Source organism: Vanacampus margaritifer, chromosome 7 (assembly GCF_051991255.1).
Source record: "Vanacampus margaritifer isolate UIUO_Vmar chromosome 7, RoL_Vmar_1.0, whole genome shotgun sequence".
Classification (NCBI taxonomy): Eukaryota; Metazoa; Chordata; class Actinopteri; order Syngnathiformes; family Syngnathidae; genus Vanacampus; species Vanacampus margaritifer.
In genome coordinates, this window is record NC_135438.1 from 13553079 (window position 1) to 13574391 (window position 21313).

The 21313-nt window shown below is 39.9% G+C and overlaps 2 protein-coding genes across 4 annotated transcripts in view; one reads left to right on the plus strand and one right to left on the minus strand.

The window, feature by feature from the left end:
* Positions 1 to 21313, plus strand: part of ctnna2 (catenin (cadherin-associated protein), alpha 2) — a 227923-nt gene that overhangs the window by 112282 nt on the left and 94328 nt on the right. The gene's annotated exons all lie outside the window — the stretch shown is intronic.
* lrrtm1 (leucine rich repeat transmembrane neuronal 1) lies at positions 3097 to 7401 on the minus strand. Its single transcript, XM_077571809.1, has one exon. It carries the CDS (start codon positions 6200 to 6202, stop codon positions 4631 to 4633), a length of 1572 nt encoding a protein of 523 aa, XP_077427935.1. The 5' UTR covers positions 6203 to 7401; the 3' UTR covers positions 3097 to 4630.

Sequence of the window (21313 nt, forward strand, 5' to 3'; positions counted from 1 at the left end):
GACTGATTGACCCTGGTGTTTTATTTTAAGTGTGAGGAAAGGCATTAGTAAAAATCGACATATCGCCTTAGTCAATTGAAAGCAAAACACCTCATGTATAATAATGACCATGATGATGATGATGATAATAATAACAATAATGATGACCATTAATTTGCCGGGCTTTTATCCTCAGCTGGCTCAGTGTAATGAGTATTCAGTTTCCAACCTTGCCCCCATTCTCTTAGCACTTTCACCCTCCTCAGCAGCAGCCACAGGTCTACCTACTGTGCCATATGTAGGTAAGAATAATGACTCCTCTGTCATTATTATTTATTCAGTGGCACCCATACTGCATGTAAATGAGGCAGTCGCTATAGGCTGCCCGCGGAATTAGCCCAAGTAATGAATGTAATTAAAGCGCCCTATTGGACCTATGTCTGTTTTCATAAATTTATTATTCTGACAGTTTGCTCCTTTTATAGTAATGGGAGGCTTGTTGTATGAGAACTGCAGTAAATGCAGATTTAGTTATTATTTAAAATAATACAATCCCTGCAATGTTGGATGTGTAATTTTCATATTACAATTTTATATTTTCAATGGCTCCGCTTGACTTGTCATATTACTTTGAAAAGGAAGTGACATTCAGAGGAGTGTACAATGAAATAATTGGCCCAACAAGGATTTGAAGAAAGTGACGTTGATTATTAGTATGGTGATCCTGATTATAACCCACCTGTTATAAAAGAAGCAGTGCAAAGCCGCCCACACATTGCCATTCGTCATCACCGTCTCCTTGCAGCCTACTGCAGTACATGCCACCCGTGATTTAGCTCTGCATCTAGTTATGAGGGGGTGTTAAATGTTTATTATGCAGCACAGCCCTCGCCCCAATGACACGGCAGAATGTTGCTCAATCAATACCCCTCACAGGAACCTAGATTAATTTGTTTTTTCAAGGATTTCGTTTTTGTGTCAAGGTGCTTGCTGCGAGCCATTTTTTGAAGGTCTGTCTGTGAAGTGACGTTTTGTCACAAAAGCGCACATGCTATGAAACAAATCCATTGTCCCTTCCGGTAAATACTCACGACTGGTCGGCGGATCGAGCTGTCAAAATATGATATGCAAGTCTGTGTTTAGAGGCTGGTTGAAGTGCTGGCTAGGACCAACAATTCCAACTTCATTAGCAGCTATTCCATGCCCCATTGTGGATATTTTTCCCGACCATTCGATTCAGTTTAAATCGTTGTTTTTGTGAAGGTGTGCTATTTTGTCTTTGTGTTTAGATTATTCCTCGTATGTTCAGATTGATTTACATGCTTAGACAGACTTAACTGTACCTATTTCAGCTTGTAACAACATGTATTGTTTAGGGTCCTTGAAATGTAACAACTGACCTTTTACCTGATGTTCACACTCAGCAGAATGTTCCTCTTTGTGCGCTTCACTACGTTTCATGTTTCAATTGCTGTGACCTTTACTCTTGGTATCAGGAGTTGCATAGTATTGTAAATGCACACTATTAGTGACCTACATCACATTATTTCTTGGTCTGTTTTGCATCTGTGTGCAGATTGCATGTGCATATGCTCAGTTGTGCACACGTAAAGCTAAAAATGGGGATGTATTGTATGTCAAGCAGCTGGGTTTCTGACACCGAATGCTGAAAAAAGAGCAGAATGTGTGATATGTCAGACAGTCGTTAGGAGACCATGCTATAGTGGGGCGGCAGCAGCTCATCTGGAATGACTTGGACTTTGAAAGCTGAGGGTTGAAGTCGGAGTCCCGTTGTGGACATTAAGAAATTGCAAGTGGTTGTTGGAGTGATGCCCTTGAGCAAGTCACAAACACTTTCCAGAAAGAATTTACCTTTGCAGGGTTAAAAAGCCGTAAAATAAAATGCAGTCAATTAGATAACAAATTACCCTGTAACGATATCATATATTCATCATGTTGGGTATTGTGCTTACCATTCAGCTCTATTGATTTTCATTTTTATTTGCATCATTTATTTAGTTAGCCAACAGATATATCCCCTCTGGGAATTTCCCCCCCAGGTAGGTCAAGAAAATATATTGTTGGTTAAATGAATTATTATGTTTCCCCCCTCCATTTACAGTTATTGTTGTCAGATGGAAACAGTGAGAGACAGAGCAAAAGGGAGGAGAAAGTAAAGGTGAGCAGAAATGGAGATACAGTACATTGAAAGTAGTTTAATGCCAGCCCTTAGGACTCCAAGCTTTTAAAATATTCAGCTGTTCTTCATAACCTTTCGTTCTCGTCGCTTATTTAAAAAAAAAAAAAAAAAAGTGCACTGAAATCAACGGTTGTGCCAACATCCACCTCATCGCCAGACACCATTCAATATTTAAAATAAATGAAGCTTCGCACTTTTAAGATTCATCAGTCGCATGTCGAACAGACTGTGGCATACCTTGAAGGACAGCTAAGGACAAAATGACTTGACAAGTTTGATGATGACAGACATATTGGAATCTATTTCCTCCTCCTTATACCCCATTGTACATGCAGCGTTTTGCATTTGCAGGGTATCAGATTATGATTAACAGCCATGCGGCGTCTTCAAATGGGTCAAATATGAACTGGATCATAAATCTCGCATGGAAACTAATAACCATTATCCCCTCTCCGATACATGTTCACTGATAAATTACCTCAAAGTTGAATAGTTCATCCCCTCAACAGTAGATGGGATTAATGTCGGGTGAAAACTTGAAATATTTATTATATATTAAGTATAGGTTTGACTATCCAAAATAATGTTTCTGTCAATTGTATCTACAATGTCTGTACCATGTACTTTCATAATGTTGTTTGAAGATAGACTTCCCTTAATTCACCCCTAATTGAGGACTGCTTTAGTTGCAAACAACCAAATATTGTGTACCCAACATTCACATTGGCACACCTTGAAATATTTGTAACTTTTTGTCGTTCATGCACCTAAAACTACTAAATTCTGCCATAAACCCAAATGATGGATATATAGCCCAGTAAAACTAAAGTGATTGCTAAAACCCAGCAACATATTGTAAAAGTTCTGATCATGTAGAGTGGATACTGTTATGTCCCCATTGGTCGTTTAGCCAAAGGTCATGCATCACCTTTCTCCTTTATTACAAATATTACCTTGAGGGAATTCTGAGAACATGTTTGTTTGTTTGTTTTTTTTTATTCCTGCTGAATAACACTTTGTAAACATAATTTTAATTTATATCAAAATAACACAAAATAATGCTGTGACTTTTTTCCCCTTTCACAAAATTCATTGCAAAGTCATTATATGCTTCCACTGCTGTGGGACTTGAGTCAGAATCTAGTGTACAATAGGCAAAAGGCATCAACACTCTGTGAATATACACTAGAGAGCAGTCTGTTCCCTCTTTCTGCAGTCGTTGAGATCCTCTGTCTCCATCTTGCAGTCCCCACCTCCTCCCACAAAATACAGCAGCTCATCTCAAAAGACAGAGGAAACTAAACATCTGTACACAACACCAAAAAAAAGTATATATATACCTATATATGTATATACACATGAAAATGTGTACAACAAACATTTTACATAACATGAAAACACAGATTATTGTATGTTCAAGTCTTCCTTGAAGCTGGCTCTATTTTGTGATTTAAATCTGCATTTTAATTTAAATATGTCTGCTTTAAATGGTAGATGTCCTCTCTGTGCTTAGTTCAGTGAAGCCACCGGGAAAGTCAAAAAAGTGTGCCAACTGATCAAAATGTAATCACTTGATCAAATTGTTTTAAAGCAAAACACGGTCAAACTACACTGCTCGTGAACCAACACAGTGAATCATAAAGCAACACACGTGACTTAAAGTAGATCGAGTAGAATGCAGATCATGGACATTACATTTGAGATGCAAATACTGAATCTCTCTGCTCCTTTCATATCTAGTTGGTTAGCTAGTTTTGCTGTTAGTATTTTATTTTTTTTGGTCAAAGATTAGCAGAGGTATTGCTCGCCAAGCACTGTTGTCATCCGTCCTTTCTGATAAGCGTCTCACATTCAGATGATGTCACTGTGAATAACAATTCATTTATTTAAACTTTTTTTGAACTTACAAAAAAATATCTTGATCAGTTTTATCCACAGTTGCACTTCTTTTAACATTTTTACACATAGTTGTCTTTTTACATTTTTAATCAACTTAAATATGTTTTGTATATGTTAGATCGTTGTTTACCATAATACAAATATTTTTTGTTTCTTTTTTTTCTGTGTTTGTGTGTGTATGTGTGTGTCCACAGCTTAATTACATGTCATGTAGTAGAAAGACACATTAAAGCTAAAATATCCATCAGTCGGGTGGTGGGGGGGGGAGTGTGTGCAGCTTCTAAGGTATTCCTCTCAGTGTTATTACATCATCAGTTCCAAAAGTCAAGAGACCATTTTTCCTTGTAGCCTCAAATCAGTAAAGAAACAGCAGGAAATCCACAGCAAAATGATCAGCTGCATGAAGCAAACTCATTCCATATCACAGTGAGAAGCTGCATAAAATGTGGCCAAAATATACATTTAATCCTTCTTTTCCAGTGTATCAAAAAGAAAAAGAAAAAAAAGCAGATAGTCAATTAATCAGGGTGACAACGTGCTGTCAAGCCCTGGTTACACCTCACATTCCCGAGAAGGTTGCTGTTGGCAAGTACAGGAGCCGTATTCATTTATGATTACCAGAGCTCCCTCAATATGGTTAGGCTTATAGTCAACATAGTACTCCGGTGTAGAAATTGTAGCCATCTGCTGCATGTTCTGCTTCTGCTTCTGTTTACGACGCTGACTGCTGAAACACTGCCTCAGCTGTCTTATTCCGGCTGGAAAGCACTTCCATGACACATACAGCATGAGCACAATGATGAGGAAGGAAAAGATGAGTGCCATTGTGCCAGTCACAACCTTGTGGATCTGCATGGTACTCTCCAGGTCGTCGTGTCCCACTGTGACAGTGAAAGAACTTGTGACCACTTCACCGCCCTCACCGCCATAAGGGTTGGGGGTAAATGGGCCGAGGAACACAGAGCCACCTTGGACCAGGTCCCTCGTGGAGGCATGCAGACCTGCTGAGGTAACTTCCAGTGGGGGATCTTCACAGAGCTGAAAAGCATAGACAGCATCCAAGACATCCTCACCTTGTGCGGTGTCTGGGCTTGAGCACAGCAGTGAATTGTCACGTTGTCCTCGAAAGGCACTCAGCCAAGAGGCCAAGGCACAAACATTGCGGCTGCACTCCCAGTCATTCCCTCCCAGGGTAATGCTGTTCAGGGAGGACCATGAATCCAAGATGCGCTGATCCATGGAAGTCAGCCGATTGGAATCGAGCATCAAAATCTTGAGGTTGGGTGCACTCTCGAAAACATGTGGCTCAATGTACTCAATTTCATTTGCAGATAAGTCAATCTTATCCAAGAAATGCCATGTCCATTCCAGGGTGTTGACAACAATAGTTGCTCGATTGTTGTGCATATACAGAGTACGTAAAGAGATTAGGCGAGGGAAATGGGCGAGGTTGACTTTAACCAGCTCGTTGTGCTCAAGATGCAACTCTGTCAACTTGAAGAGTCCAGCGAAGGAGTTCCGTGCCAGGCTTTGCAGTTGGTTGTATCCCAAGTCCAGAAACTGCATGCTCCGGCAGTCTTGAAAAATCCGTACTGGCACAAATTTGAGAGCGTTGTAGCGCAAATGCAGATTGGTGAGCTTTCTAAGGCCATGAAACAAGTCAGGCTCGAGGGCCTGCAGCCTGTTGTATGAGACGTCCAGGATGCGCAGGTTTGGGAGGGGCCTAAAGGTACCATTGGGCAGATTCTCAATTCGGTTGCTGCTCAGGTCTAATTCCTTGACCCGCCGTAGCTTGTCAAATGTGGCCTCCTCCACAATGTCAATGTTGTTGTGATCAAGGTAGAGCCAGGTGAGCTGTGACAGGCCAGCCAGTTGGCCTTCCCGTAGTTCAGTCAAGTTGTTCTCTCTCATGGACAAGCCCATGGCGCTGCTCAGATTTTGGGGAATGTCTGTGAGGTTCAATCCCTCACAGTAGAGCAGCTTGCTGTCGCAGCGGCACAGTCTCGGACAAACCCCCTCTACCATGGGAACCATTCTTAAAAAAATGCCCAATGAACACAGTATCAACCCAGGGGGCTTCTTCACTGGCCACTTTAAATACAGTCCAATTAAAAGGAAATCCATCAGCGTAAATATCCAGGGATTTTACCAAGCAAATGTCCATTCACTCTGGATATTGCTTGTCCACTTATCACATCATATGCAACACATCATTTTATGTACTGATTCTGTTCCTTTCACCTCGCTTGTATGTATTTTAGCTTGACACAGGATTAGTCTTTTCTCATTTAGTCATCTGAGGAAATCCTCGTCCGAATGCGAAAGACAAACGTCTCTTCGTTTATGATATGGATCAAACGGTGGGCGGAGAGGGGGGATGAAAAAATGTCCTCATGGATCAATCTTATCTGAAAAGATTCCTACTCACCCCTATCCAAAAGCTGACAATCTCCATTCAGCGTCTCGCTTTGTACCCCGACACTAATTATGTGTGGATCTAAAAAGGACCCCACTGTGGTACAAATTCACCATCACCCCCTCCCTTCTCTCCTTTCAGTGGACACCAGATCCTTGGCAGGCTTACAATGTCTTAGTTCTCCTCAAGTGAAAGAGGCAGAAAGAGAAGGAATCCAAGTGGGGAGATGGTAGAAAGCGCAAGTTCCCCAGTCTGCATGCATGAGCTCGGTCTCCTCAGCTCCTCCGCAGTCCTCTGCTGCAATGATCACGAGGAGAAGAGTACATTGTTTTAAATGTCCTTTCCTTTTCTCCTCCCCTACTTGCTTAAGTTTCAGCAGGTCTGCCGGGGTATATATTATCGTCCATCTCTGGAAGCAATCATTAACTTGTAAGGTTTAAATCCGTCCAAGCGGTAAATCATGCTTTCAGTGATGATGCTGGCGAGAAAAAAATAAATAAATAAGGAGGTGAACCCAATTCACTGATTTCTTATGTGACAATATTCCATGTCAGTTGCTCATCTTGGATAAAAAAAAAAAGAAAATAGCATCAGGTTCTTGCATCCCCAATGACATGCAGGTTTTGCTCCCTCTCTTGTTCTCCGGGTGATTTTTCAGCCGACTGGAAGAGGGTGCTGAAGGTTAGTGCCGGTAGGCAAGCAGGGGCGGTAAATATGGAAGGCAAAGGAGCGCGCAATCCCTCGCAGCGGACCGGTACACTGACAGTGTATGCAGAACACAGACTGTTCACTGAGTGTCGTAAGCCACTCACAATTCGGAGGGCGCTGTCGCTCTCCCTCCGCGCTCTCTCTCCACGCTCTCTCTCCGCGCTCTCTCTCTGCGCTCTCTCTCGCTCTCTCTCTCTCTCTCTGCGTTGATTGCTCACTCACTTGGTCATGCTTTCCCCTCCTCTTCCTCCTCTCCCTTCTTGCCTCTTGTCATTCTCTTGCTGCATTTTTTTCTTTCCCTTGCCCAAGCAATTTACATATTCCAAATGGGCTGTGTTTAAACCAAGTACTTTAATGACGTTTCTCTCTCTCTCTCTCTCTCTCTCTCTCTCTCTCTCTCTCTCTCTCTCTCTCTGTGTGTGTCGTGTCGTCTATATGTCTCTTGCTCCCTCTCTCTTCCCCAATAATATATCCAGCCAAATAGTGTCTACCTTCTTTGACCTCACTGTGAGGGAACAGCTTTATGAGTTCACAGTAACATTCATCCAGTGAATGGAATTCAAGCTTTTTTTTTTCTCTACTTTTGCGCCTTTGGTATTATTTTTTTTCCATGTGTAATGAAATGGATGACATTAATATGAATGTAGCAAAAAAAAAAAAAGAAAAAGGAACATGCATGTGATTGTTAGAATAGGTAATCTAATGTAATGCCTTACAATACATTAATAATTTGAATAATAATAATAATATATATGCACCGTCTAATATTGTCATTCAGATTTGTGAGTCATTTGGTCAAAACATTGTAATACATTTAATTCCATTTAGTACTTTGTATAATAATCCACAGTTGAGAGTAGCGCATTGTCTACTTCACCAACGATTCCCACCGGCTTGCATTTTCCGTCATTGTCAATTAGGTCCACTCCCGAATATCCATTCTGCATACAGATCAAAATGGTTGTAAATACCATTCGTTGAAAGCCAGATACTTGTTCTCTGGACATCTGTTGATACACTTCTATGGACATACTCATTGGCTTGTTGTCATTCACAGATTAATTAGGCAGTGATCTATTGCAAAGATTTCCATTGCTTATGTCAGCCTACTCGACCTTTTGTGCTCGCTGAGTTCATTTTACTTAGTGATGCTTTGACATATCATTCACTAAATAGAACATGTCAGACTGGACTCATAATGTCATAATTACAAATTCATGGCAACACACCAGTATTCTTCTATCCATGTTTGTATTCGAAATGTGGAAGGAAAACAGAGTACCCGGAGAAAACTCACATAGGCATGGGGAGAACATACAAACTGCACACAGGAAGGCTAGAACCCAGATCTGAATCCATGACTGCTGAACCGCCATGAAAGAGTACATTTGAGTACACATAACATCAATTTTAAGAATCCAGAATCAGTTTTACAGACCCTTACCCTACATTGTGCATTACTATAATTGACCTCAAGTTAGTAAAAATAAACAACAAAAAGTTAATTATAATAAAGAATATCAGATATATTGTTTTTAATAGACATATTGGTCCATTTTCCGATTGGATCAGTGATTTTTTTTTTTTTTTAGCTCACTGATCGTGATCAGCTCCAAAATACTGATGGTGCAAACTAAGCCTTGTTTTAATGTATTTGGATATCAATCCAAGAACGCAGACTTTCAACATTACTCTCACAAGTCTAACTGTGGTCTTTGCTATACTGTATTGTGTGGACACATGCGACATAAAGGAAAAATGGTATGGTGCAATTTGTGAAACTCCATTTTGGTCTGGTAGTTTGTCTAAATAGTACTGTAGAGTGCTTTGAGATTGTGGTGTATTGTTAGGCTGAATGCATTTGAGTGATCACATAAACAAACAACCCCACCCCCCAAAGAAAAAAAATCAGCATCTATGATTACAAGCCCATTATTTAAGTCATTTATTGAATCAGTTTGACTGTGTGAGCCCAACAAAACAATGTGGATGATGAGTAATTGGCCCATCCATTTCAGAGATAATGTCGATGGGCTGCTGGAGATATTTATACAAGTGTGGCTGTCAGTGTTGTTGGAAGAGATGGTTCTGTATACACAAGGGACCACAACCTTCAGCAGATTGAGGTTTCTTTCAGTGGACAGAGGGCTGACATGGGTTTGTTTATTCACTATGGTGTTTGTCTTTTATTACCTACACAATCATTCTATAAATATATGTGTAGTAAGCAACGGTCTTATGACTCTAAGCGTGGCTGTGGGTGCAATACAGCCATCTTTTTCTGTAGCACTTGTCGTCATTTGTGTCATGAGTGAGCTGGAGCATATCCCAGCCAGGATTTTAAACCCTAACTTCAGAACTGTGTGGCAGATGTGCTAACTACTAGGACACAGTGCTGTGCTCAACAAGTATACTTAAGAGTGGTTAACAGTGCAGGTATAACAATATCATTACTTTTATTAAAGAGATTTGACAGGAAGAAAAAATGCTAAGTACAGTGATACATTTGTGATGCACGTTTTGCCTCTGCATGCACCATTAGTGTTCCACAACAGATACATCTTTTAGCTCCATCTACATAACTTTGAGACATTGATGGTGTGTTGAAACACACATACCTAAAGACATCCTGGAACAATAAACTGAAAAATGAGACATTTGTGCCGTTAAAGAAATAACAATATTTTGTACCGCAATGCCTTTGTGGTGATATTTATATACACTGCATTATTGAGGAAGCAGAGACTAATTCTAAGCGGAAAGTTCACAGGGAGTTCAGCCAGCTAAATACTCATTGGTCCCTTTTACTCGAATGTGTGCATGAACAGTGAGTCACAGTGAGATTTGATGGCCGTCTGAATTGCTCCGAGCTATGTCCAAAGGTGATCCCCTCGAGACAGAAGAGGCAGACAGTGATTTAGCCATGTCACAACATTGAAGCAGTCACGCTCTCAATGTCAAACATCATTTTTAAATGAAAACAATAGCAGACTTCTACACCTGCTAGTATTTTTAGCCAGTTTGTTGTGTGCAGGGATTTATCAAATAACACATTTGTCCTGAAGTAATACTACACAGTTTTTGATACAGCGGAACTGCAGGTATAAAACATACCGCGTCTCAGTCGTAGCGCTGGTTGACTTACAATTTGTTGAACATCAAGAAACATGTGCTTAATGTGTTCTAGCATACATCATCATCCGTTTCATGGCAAATAAACAGAGACACGTGAAATAGTACATTTGTTGACCTTGCTCTGTCCTGGCCGGGGTCGACGGCTCCCCTCTTTGGTGAAGATTTTCATGCATGCCAGATCCACCACACCAGCATCTATTGAAACTCAAACACAATTTGCTTCTTCCTCTGGTCGTTGAATCGGTGGAGGCTGGTGTCTGTGGATCTCACTCTGCTTCATCTGTCCTTCCTTCCTTCCTTTCCTCAGTCTCTCCTTTGGTCTCTTGAGGTCTCCCTAATTTGTTGGAATTTAGATGTTTCTGGGGTTGGTGAAAGACTCTGGTTGGTAACCCGGTGGGATTTCACTTTCCTTTCTTTTCTTTGATCCTTCCTCGGGTCTCCTGACAACCTCACGACTCTCGCTGGATTCTGAAGTATTCGGTTTAGGTGAACGGTATGGGATTTTTAATAGGTTTTAGGTTAACTAATGAATACACACTCACACGCACACACGCACATACACATTCTCACCCACATACAAAATAAAAAATAATTTAAAAAAAGATAATATTATTAATTTAAAAAAATGTCAAATCGGTAAAATTACTGAATGAACAATACTGAGCTCTCCAGAAAAAATGTTAAATAAAAATGAAATAGTACATTTGCAAATGATATAACCATCTCTGGTACTGTCTTTGTGGAAATGGACTACTTTGTAGTACTTGGCAACAGTACTGACAGACTTTGTGGTAACCTCCGGCCCCGGGTATATTGCTTTTAGTCACTTCTTTACATTCTGCTTCTCTTCACATCCTTTGTTGTGTAAGGTCATTGCTTTGATGGTCCCACAAAGCAAAACACACACAAACAGTTGGTTGTAGGTTATAATGAGGTCTAGTGATGTGCTCTGACATCTCCTAAGACACCTGTCACACATGATGACAGTTTAATGTCTGAAATGTGTGTAACTTATAAGGTGTCCCGCTCTATATAGTAGACTTTTAAGCTTGGGATTTTCTCTTTGTCTATCTACTGGCTTCCTAGATGACCAAACACATAGCCTGTGACTCTTCTTTTTCTGCCAAATAACTTTGTTATGCTTTGTTGTTCAGTGACCTAGAAATCCACCCGGAAGCCAGCAAGACCAATTTTTAACTTTGCTGTCCAACGCAGCATTGTCACTTTTTTTGAAAGCATGACTGCTGCAGCTCGATGCCTCAGCTTGAGCAGAGGCATCCATGTATCCATTACTCTCTCTTGTTGGAATGATGAAGAGCAGAATTGAGTCTGTGATGTAAAAGGCTGAAATTCTTGAAAATGTTGACTTGCGTGTCTCAATAATTAGGGTTCATTGTATGAGGCAAGTCCCCAAGCCTTGGATTATGGATAAGATCGAGGCAGATGAATACGCAGTTCAAGGATATGTCTTATGTTTCATGTTTAGCACGCTAAACCCTTCATCTTGAAAGTTTGAAATATCTCTGGAGTTAAACAAGAATATCCATCTTTTAATTGAATCATCATTAAAATGTTATCGTCAAAGTAAAAAAAAACTAAAAAAAACATGCATTTCTAATTGAGATGGAGTTACTCATTCGTTCCCTGCCATTTAAAAAAATAAAACAATTATCACTACCCACACGATATTATGTTCAATAATCATATATACACCAAATCTGCCAAATGACAGAATAGAGTCTTTCCTTTCTGCCATTTCTCATTCATTTGTAATCAACAGTAGAAAAATTTACTCCCAATGACTCTCAAACTGTGTTTATTTTATATGAAATGGGGCAATGATGTCATCTACTGGTGGTTATGCATCAATCAAGTTGTTTCCCAGTTTGAAATTCACTGTGGAGCATTATCAGATTTTCCTCCATCTAGCCCCGTTGAAAAAATGCAATTGACATGTAAACATGCCATTGGTAGTGAATGTTAACAGGGTAAATAACTGAGAGAGGCGTTTTCTCATTTTGTGTTTTTTTTTTTTTTCCAATGACAATGTCACCATGATCCTTGTTGTGGCTGCCTTTATTTACAGTAATTCAACCCACAAGCTCTTTCACTGATATTATGTCATACTATTTACATAGCTGACAGCCTGACACAGATTTTGTGCCGACACAAATGGAAACAGAAGCCTGATAAAGGTGTACCATGCCAAACCATACCTTGGTTAATTGATTTGAACATCGCTTAGTGCAAAGTTGCTTAACTCTTTCACTGCCACTGATGTTTAAAGACGTCATCCAATTTATTTTTTTTTTTTATGTGTGTTTCCATAGTCCAAGCACAACATTTTCTGGGCAACTTGAAAGATCAGTCAAAATGCTTAAATCGGCTGGCACTGGGGACAACCCGTTTCTGAAAACGTCTGGCAGTGAAAGAGTTAAATAATATACCATGACTGATTTTTTTTCCTCGCAAGTACGGAGTTGGAAATCTCACCCCAAAAAAGTTCAAGTTGAGGTTCATACTCACCATTTCACAGCTATACTAAAATGGTGCACCACACTATGCTAAAAATATGCAAATTGGTCCATGCCCATTATTTAGAATAAAAGGCATGAATAAAACATGGGGCTTTTCAAACAAACCCCCAAAATGTGACACTTATCTTTCAATTACATCGACAAATTCCCCTCTCAATGGGAAAAGACACCGCTCAAGTGCAATCCGGTTAGCGCCAAAAGCACTAGATAAAATTACTTCTATCAGCTCACTGGGGGAGCATTGTAAACTGGACTTCTAAGGATGTGAGTGTGTTTGTGTGTGTGTGTGTTGTATGCCTGCATGGCTTTGAGTATTTTGTATTCAATTTAAGTTACATAAATCAAATAAGAAGGCTGGTCATCTTGTACATTATCAGTAAAAACATGTACATTCGTCTGTAATATATTTTATGAGACACTCGTTAACATCAGTATTTTTTTCTGATTCGTTAGCATGTGAACCATCATAGTCAAAACTTTTACATTCATTAAAAATTATTATTTTTAAACAATTAGAAAAATACGTTGACCGCCGTTAACCACCAGGGGGCGGCGTTGCTCGGTGGTAGTGGTTGTCTCGCAACCCAGAGGTTGTGGTTCGATCCCATGCCATTCATACTGAACCCCTAGTTGGTCTTGATGCTAAGCTAGTTAGTAACTGAATGAGTAGTCAAATGTAAAGCGCTTTGAGGGCCTTGTACGGTGGAAAAGCGCTATCTAAATAGAGGTACCATTTACCATCAATAGTCCCATGGAGAAACATATAACACTTTTAACAGTGTGACGGCAATTGGGCACATGTGGTGATGCTAAATGTTGTATTTTCTTCAGCTTCATTTTATCATGTTCCTCTCTTTTCTTGAATTAGACATTTTATGAACAATTTACTTTTTAACTCATTCACTGCCACTGACGGCTATAGACGTCAAAAAAATCCTTTTAACTAATTCTATTAGTTTAACATTTTTTTCTACTTTTGTTAACAAGAGTATTTATTTTATTGTACATTTAGAACAGATATAAAATTTGTGATTAATTGAGAGTTAATTAGTGAAGTCATGCAATAAATTACGATGAAAAATCGCCTGATGCCCCGAATTTTTAATTATTTTTAAGTCGCGTCCATTTTTTTTCTAGGTTTTCCTACTCTTGTTAACAAAAGTGGGAAAAAAATGTTAAACTAATAGAAATAGTTCAAATGAATTTTTGACGTCTGTAGCCGTCAATGGCAGTGAATGAGTTAATTTATTGCATACTTGGGTCTGTGGAATGCCTACCCACCCACCAAGTGTGAAACCAAAATCAATTATTTGTAGCTGCTTATTTATAAAAACATATTTGTATATGGAGTATCTTCTGCTAGGCAAAGCTGCAGTGTCATTGTGCCTTGGACAAATGAGCGTTAGCTTCAGATAAGCGGGACAACTGCAAAGTTGTCACATATCCCTTAGCACCGATACTAGTCATAATGAAAGCCACACTCAGCAGTAGCTCATATGTATGAGACAGCACCACCCCCTCAAAGTGGGCGAGATGGTTAAAGTGTGTTGTATTTCTTGATCCTTGTTGGGTTTTGTGAAAAGCATACCACAAACCTTACTAATATATCAAAAAAAAAAATGTTTTAAATTAGCTTCTTTAACAAGCCCTTGTTAATGCTTCCACATCTTGAACAATGTGTTGTAAAATAGCTCAATCCTACAGCCGGAGTTGTTTGTTGACATACAGAATGTCACAATGTTCAGATAACAAGATCCTTGTATCATCCATACCATACCATGGATTTGTTTTTCTACGTGGCGGTGGATAATCATGCAGTCTGAAGACGAGCGAAAAACACAGTTGTTATCACATCATGAAGTCACTAGGATTCAAAACTACATCCTTGATTAAAAAGCAGACTGCTGTCTCTGGCAACAGACAATGGAAGGTAAATCCTCTGACAAGAGAACAAAATCCACAAGCTGTCCTTGTGGAGTGGGTGTGCATGTCTTCCCTTTTGCTCAGTGTTTCACCATTTGTCGTATTCCCTCAAAGTGTGAGGCCCCTGCGAATCATAAATAACACATTTCAGCTGCAGAAGACGCAACCGTGTTGCAGTGAATTGTTAGAAGAAGTCATGGTTTGTGGTCATTCAGATACGATAAGACAGATTTGTTCAATACGAGGAACACTTTGATGAACACAGTGTGAACCGTGCTCCACCCTGCTTCTCACAGTGAATCTAACGATGTGTTTTGCAATTGTTTCATCATCTAACGTTAAAACAGAGAGCTCCACTGAAAAATAGTACTTGTGTTTCTGTCGTATGATTTTTGCCCTGTAATAGAACTGACTTACCGTAATCGAAATTCAATTACAATTTAAATGATTACACTCCACAATTACAAAATCGGCATAATCGTAAACACAAATAAAGGGCTGGGCCGATCCACTTCTATAAGTTTTAATTTTGATCTTTTTTTTTTGGGGGGGGGGGGGGGGGGTACTTAAATAATTCACTCCCAGCCATTTTCACTGAAGCAACTCCGTTCTCCCGGCTGTTTTACTGGATTTTGACTGATTTTGCAAGGCCCACAGAATATTGTGTTCTATTGCTATAAAAACATGGAACCAACCCAAAGAAAGATTATAGTCTCATTTTGCGGACGCCGGTGGAGATGACCCATTCTCCCGCGTGCAGCCCGCATCACGGTTGAGGCGGCCACCTTGAAACCTCTCCCGCGCGCCAACTGCCTCTGTAACTGATCTCCCGCGGGGCACCATGCCGCTTCCGATGGTGAACAGTATTTTCCCTTGCGCACCAGCCCGCAGCCCAAGTCGCGGCCCCCGGGCTCGGCCGAGGGGGCCACCTTGAAACCTGGATGAGGCGGTGGCGGATCCCTCACACCGCCAACAGAGTGGATGCTGAATTTTAGCACATTGCTAAGAGGAGAGGAAAATAAACTAACCAGTAGCGGAAGCGGCGACTGAAGAGGGAAAGCGCGCCATTCGTCTTTGGTTGTTCCCGGTCCAAGGCGAACATATTAGCTAATAGCTAGTAGGCTACACTCTTGTTAATTTCTTTTTGGAGTTGCCTCTAAACTTTGGTGGCGCAATGCTGCTCCCCCTCTGAGCAGTTTAACATATGACTGGATACTTATAATGCAGCCGCGCTGCAAAACGATATTTTGTCTCAGCCCTAATTAATACTAACTTTGAGTTGTTTAAATTTATATATTTGCACTTTTTATTTTATTTTAAAATGATTAATTTTATCAATCTTTTTTGGTCCAAAAATAACTTTAATAAATACAGTGTTTCAAAGAAATTTATTTGTTTTAATATATTTTTTTACATGTTTAAACATTTTCTTGTTTGGTACCAAAAATTAAAAAAGTACAAAATTAATTGTGCTTAAAATGTTCTTCCTAATCGAGCAGCCCCAGTTTGTTTTATAACATAGGTTGCGTTTGGATATCAATAGGAGGGAAGTGTGCTGTGCCCCACTCAGTGAATTTCCGAATGCACCCTAGGGGACTGAGTTTTTGGTTGCCAGTCTGAGCTCATTTTAATATATGCAAATCAAACATGAGAAAATAAGTCGCAGATTCAGCCAAACTATGGGGAAAAAAAGGTGTGACTTATAGTCCGAAAAATATGGTACAATACTACTTGACAACTGACAACATACAGTAAATAAAAGTTGTATGCTTTGAGTCAGCCATTATATTTTGTGTTTGCACTTACTTGATGCCATTTATAGCAAAGATGCTCTTTGTGGGTGGACTGACAAAAGGATAGATAAAAGGATGCCATAATAATTCAACTGCTTCTGCTCGCAGTATCAGGCTTTGAGGAATGTGAACCTTGAATCATTATTACAGCAAGAGAGCTCAGGTCTCAAGCATGGTACCATTTTTGCACAAAATGTCTATCTCTGTGGGGGCCACGATATACAGTATGTGCTTGAGCCTGTAATTTGCATGTTTCTGTGTTATAATATACTGCTGGCTGCCTGACTTGAGGACAATTTTTGCAAATAATCCCTGATTAGAGCCACCTCAACTCATCGCCCACCGATATGAGCTGCTTGACTCATCGTTTGCAGGCTTACAGAAACACATCTTTCCTACAAGTCCGTGCGATCCCTGACAACCATCACCCTTTCGTTGAGTGCTTGTGTATGCACATTTTCTTGTTGCACAGTGTAGTGAACTAAGGAAACATGCAGTGGTGATATACAGAAGCCAGTTTTTTTTTTCTATGCTAGCATTACATCTTTTTCTGGGGGCAACATGCAGGAGAAATGTAATGGAACCAACATGTGTCTGAAAAGCTTGTTTTCCTGTCAGTCGGTTCAGGTTTGTGGAGCTGCACTTGCTTAAAATTGTGCACTTCACACAGTTTGGTTAAGAGCTCAAACAGTGAGCTCGTTTTGACAGTTAAGAACGGTGCGTGCAACGAAACTGTCGGGGAATGAAGTAGGTGCCTGTATTATACGGCCAGATTTCTTTCTTACACATTTGACATTATTTTTACTTATTTTTTTCTGGACACAGTGAAACTTCTGGTGCATATACTTTCACAATTCTAATCAAATGACACTGAGGCCATCTTTTTTTTTTTTTTTCTGGAGAGCTCAGTATTGTTCATTCGGTAATTTTACCGATTTGACATGTCATCATCATTGCTCTTCTTTTTATTTTTTTTTGTACGTGGGTGAGAATGTGTGTATGGGTGCGTGTGTGTGTGTATTCATTAGTTCACCTAAAACCTATTAAAAAATCCCATACCGTTCACCTAAACCGAACACTTCTAGCCAGAGTTGTGAGGCCATCAGGAGACCCGAGGAAGGACCAAAGAAAAGAAAGGAAAGTGAAATCCATCACCGACCAGACACCACCCACCAGGCCACCAACCTAGAGTCCTTCACCAACCCCAGAGACATCTTAATTCCAACAAATCAGGGAGACCTCAAGAGACCAAAGGAGAGACTGAGGAAAGGAAGGAAGGACAGACGAAGCAGAGTGAGATCCAAAGACACTGAGGCCATCTAAAGGAATGGTTCCACAATAGAATGGCATGGTTTTGTTACCATGCCCAAAAATTTCAAAAAAAATAAAAATTGCCGACAGGGTTGGGTTTGAGTTTTTGGGCTGAGTTTTTTTGATGTTGAGGACCCTTCTACAAACATATTCCACTCGAGATGATGGACATGCACCAAATACATTGATGGACTACCAAAGCCACTACGCAACAAGATCGAGATAACTGTCTTGTCGGCGAGGTCGCTGCGTTCCGCCGCCACGCCGTTAGCGTGAGAGGCTAGAGCCAAGCATTGTCAAGCTAGCCGCCATAAAGGTTGCTCACACTATGCAACGCTCAAAGAGATTGACTTAAAAATAAAATCCTAACAAGTAATACTGTACATAGACACTAATGCCTTAATAGTCATTTATTCTAAAGTTAGCCTTAGGAAGCAATTGTTGTAGCTGCTGACTTTGGAACGCAAAAGTGCACTGGGTGATCCAAATCTGGCACACATATGACTATTTTTAGTACACGTGCAATTGCGCACAACACTTGTTTGCACCCCTGAATATGTCTCTAATGATAATACTAAGTACAATACGTCATAAAAAATGTGTGATAAACATGTCAGTAGTCAGGTTTCCATCCAAATGTTTTGACATTTTTAAGCACATTTTGTGAGATTGACATGCGACTTATTCCCATTTCTATCTATCCTTCTTTTGCGAATAGTGAGAGGAGACTGCACTCAGATGACGCCATACAAGAGTCATATAACATATCATACATATATACCGATGCTTCTCAGCCATGTACCTCTGCTTGAGACTTTTCCACTTGCTTCTGAGTATGGCCACGGCTTGTTAAAACCTTTCTTCATCATTTGGTTTTGTAACTGTTGATAAACTGTAACATTTCTTTGCTGTTTTCCGTGCGATTTATATCCGGCCTTAAGGTGTTTCCGTAGCTAAAATGTGCATTTTCCTTTTTTTCGATGCACTTCCAAATCTACCCCTCCAAGCGTTGGCAATGTTGGTCTTTTTTTTGGCGTTTCCATTCAGTTTATTTTTCGGAATTCTTGAAAATGTGAATACAAGTAGGTGGATGGAATCCCCATTAATGACTGTCGTTACCTTCGTAAAATGTTGCTTGTCTGTACAATACAATGGTGGCACTTTGACTCTAGAGCTGATTATTTAAAATGTATGTAAGAACCTTTGTTTATAATTAGAGCAAGTTGATAGTTGCCCAGTGGGTTTTGATGACTTTTTAGGGTTCAATGGTATGTTGTTTTTTTTCTTTTGTCTTCACAATTAATTTGCTTTGTTTATACATAACACATTACGATGCGGTTAATTTCAGCACTGCACATTTTCAGTTCACATGTCTTGGCGGGATGCGTCATGAATACCACAAATAATTAATTAGGCATAAAATGTCCCCAATTTTCCCTCCACGCTTGATCTTAATTCTGCTTTTTTTAAGTTTGGAGTCAGAAAAGACGGTGACCAGCATTATTTGAGGAGTGCTGAGATCACGAGTCAACAGACAATAATAGATCAGTTATCAAGGTTTCTGATCTTTTACGGTCAAAACGTCTCTACTAATACCTGCTCGTGCCCCTGCCTGTCCTCAAAGAAATCCCTCAGTTCATGTCCCTTGTTTGCTCTGATCCACTGTTCACTGAGATTGGAATGATGCAACAGACGGGAGAGAGAACTGTGAGGAAATAGGTTAAAGTCCCCTAGCATTAAGAACAGATCGGAAATTGGATCGACTGATTCCTTGGTATATCCGTCTTCCATGACACTTCACTTGAAAACGGCAATCCCTTAAAATTAAATACAATGCAACTCATACCACCTCCAAAGCCACATGCATGAGCCTAGACAAAGTGTCTGATAAATAGCCTTTCTTCCTCGCTGCAGTGTAACAAAAGTACATCAATGATACTCAGACCCTCTTCTCACCCCATTGACTCTTTTTCTCTTTACCACAGTTCTGCTCTCACAGTGATCATACCACTCTCATTTTCTCACCCTCTCCACCCTATTGCCAACCTCCCTCCCCCTCCACCCTTCATGTCTTCTCTCCCCAGCTCCTCTTCCTTCAGTCCCTCCCTCGCAAACTACTTGCTATTCAGTTCAGGGAGACTGTAAGCAGCGACGCTCTCGCTGGCCATGCTGCTGCTGCTGCTGCTGCTGCAGGACGAGACTTTTTTTTTATTATTCATCCTCTGCTTTTGCACTGATAACCAGGCATTTCCTCAATTCCTCCTTATTTTCTTGAACATATACACTTAAATCCCTTGGCTCTGTTCCAGCACACTTCAACTCTTCCCTTTCTATGTATTTGGATGATGTTTTTTTGTGGAATCATCCTACAACATATATTCATCCATAGATTTCACAATTTTTCCAGTGATAGTTATGCAAGTGGCGGTGTGTCTAGAGAATTTTCTCAGGTTATCGCAGAGATGTGAACATTTACTCATGATAGAGAAGTGCTGCACTACATGTTTCTCTCTCTCACATCAAAAGCTAGAATTGATACTTGGATATCCTGTAATGTCATCAAAGGAGGATGACAGCCACACAGAAAAGAAAATGAATCATACCACCTACATTACTATAACATGAAGACCGTTAAGTACTTTTCAAGTTACACTAGCATTTACTTACATCATTAGTTTGAAGAATACTGAAATGGGCAATGTTTTGGTATGTCATCATTAGCATAAAGGAATGGTTGAATGAAGGAATGGTTACTTTATTTCAAATGTTAGAATAAGGTATGTGTGTGTTCATGCATTGCTTAATAAGAACACATTAATAATATATATGCATTACATTAGAATCATAATGAGGTGCTTTAATGCAGATTACTTTACTTGTAGTGAGGTTGCAACATTTTAACATTTAAAGGCACTGCATTTCTGTATTTTCATTCATTTAAAAAAAAAAATATTAATTTCAATAATAAGTAAAAAAATATATAAGTTTATCACATCAACATATATATATATATTTTTGAAGATTTGCAGATGTAGTAATCACTAATTATATTACATACATCACAACGTCTCTTACAAGAGGTTGACATGTTTTGCCACCATCAATCATGCTACGGATACCCGAAGAACAACTTTGCGACCCTAGAAATTGGTAGTAAGTGTTGTCTCTCTGAGGCACCATTGTGTGCATGCTTTAAAAACATAGTTGTCAAACTCCGGTCCTCGAGGGCCGGAATCCTGCAGGTTTTGGATGTTTCCCTTCTCCAACAACGCTGATATATAATCAGCTCATCAGCAAGTTCTGCATAAGTCTGATAACGATCCTGCTGATTGGAATCAGCTTGTGTTGGAAGAGGGAAACCTCCATACCCTGCAGGACTGCGGCCCTCGAGGACCGGAGTTTGACACCTATG